Genomic DNA, 1,767 nt, shown 5'->3' with positions numbered 1-1,767 from the left:
CCCTGCCGAGCTGGGGAGCGGCCGAGCCCTTCCCGAGCTGTCACCTCCTCAAGAGGATTTTTGTTCTGACTGTACCGATAACGGCACCCTTTTTGAGAAATTGGGCTGTTGAAATATGGGGGTCCTCAAGCCCAAACGGCGCAACTGCAAGCATTGCTCATTCTGGTCAGCAGCTCCGTTAATACAGCGGTACTTTATAAAGTCTCTCTTGCTCACGAGGGTGCTTCTTCCAAACTGCCGGTTAGTGCGCGCACGCTTTCTCCACGCACAGCCGGACACCAATGTCGCTGTCAGACGAGACGTGGGGCCCGAGCTGGCGCACGTCCCTCTCAGCAGATTTCGGGGACCCCGCAGAGCAGCTGCCCCGGCGGTTTCCTCAGCTCGGGCGCAGAGAGACCCTGGCCTACAGAGCTGTGAGGGGAGCGCCAGCCGGAGGGGAAGGTGTGATCTGGATGCCACGTGGCGTGGCGCATCTCCACACAGAGCTAGTTCTGCATTCCACGCCCTTCCCGGGGTTAAGCTGTGAGCTACCTCAGAGAACTCCTTCGGCTCACACCGCCGTGAGCGCGGCTCAGCCATAGCTCCTTTGAGAGCAGAATAACGCAGCAATAGCATGGTTCCTAATTAAACACCAATTTAGGAAGACAGAGGTATGCCATAGATTACATTCATGGTGGCCTGTATACTCTCATCTGATGGGCATGCAGAGCCGTGAGGAAGCTGTAACTCTGTGTGGCATTTTTCATCACAGAAAGATTTCTTCAAAGCCACCAGAGCTTGACTACCGATGCTCTTGCCTTGAGGGAGAGTTATAAGCTCATTCGTGGGGGAGACAGACAGACAGGAAGAGGACAATTGGCCTGAAGCTGATTTTTAATGAGGCAGGCTTTCTGTAGCCTGCACTTTGATACGTAACTACGCTTCTGACCAGGGTTCACTTTATATGACAGAGGTGACATTCCCCTGTCACTAATCTAATTCTTTATCATAATTGCGTTTGGCAGAGCTTGGTCTGAACAGTGCTGCCCAGTGGCACCATTCAGAAAGATAAACAGAAATTCCAGGCTTATGGCTTCCATGCATCCGCTTCCTTCGGTATGCCCTTTCCAACATGGAAGTTTCACCAGGCAAGATGTGATAATTGTGACTCTTTGGTCTGGGATAGCCTGGACAGACAGGCTGACCAACACTGCAGCACCTTTCGCGTGATTTCAAATGTTTCCGCAATGTTTCCACACGCATCACTGAGATAGCAATCATACATAGAGAGTATGTATGACATACATACATATATGTATGCACGACATACACACATATGTAGATACAGTGCAATACATACATATATGTATGCACGACATACATACATATGTAGATACAGTGCATTCCGGATCGGTCCAACCTGCAGCACAGGCTCTCAGCCGTGTGATGCGTGTCCAGTGTTTCCACTCTTTGGGCATGTGCTACACGGAATACCCTGCGTGTGGATAGAAGAACCCTGAACTGTGGTATCGCAGTGCTTGACGTGGCTCTAACGCCTCTCTAATGGAGATGTACAAAATCGCTCCGCAAACCTGCACTGTTAAACCTCACCGCGCCGTTCTGAGACAACTCTATCATTACAGTCTTGTCTTCGTTACAGACGGAGAGAAGAGCAGGTTCCACGCGCCTGTACCCTGCGTCAAGTGACAGAACCCGTTACATACCTCCCGTAAGACCCTAACCTTGCAGATGGAAAACGTGCGTTTGATCATCCAGTCCATGAGCTCT

At 50.9% G+C, this 1,767-nt stretch overlaps 1 protein-coding gene across 1 annotated transcript in view; it reads right to left on the bottom strand.

Annotated features, from left to right (window-relative positions):
* ABCB7 (ATP-binding cassette, sub-family B (MDR/TAP), member 7) overlaps positions 1-579 on the bottom strand; it is a 43,183-nt gene extending 42,604 nt beyond the window's left edge. Inside the window, exon 1 of the mRNA XM_009326986.1 lies at positions 76-579. Coding sequence (XP_009325261.1) covers positions 76-579 — 504 coding nt within the window. The remainder of the gene's footprint in view (positions 1-75) is intronic.
* Between the last annotated feature and the right edge of the window lie 1,188 nt (positions 580-1,767).

The sequence above is a fragment of the Pygoscelis adeliae genome, unplaced genomic scaffold (assembly GCF_000699105.1).
Source record: "Pygoscelis adeliae isolate BGI_AS28 unplaced genomic scaffold, ASM69910v1 Scaffold587, whole genome shotgun sequence".
Taxonomy (NCBI): Eukaryota; Metazoa; Chordata; class Aves; order Sphenisciformes; family Spheniscidae; genus Pygoscelis; species Pygoscelis adeliae.
This window is presented reverse-complemented; position numbering and strand designations above follow the sequence as displayed.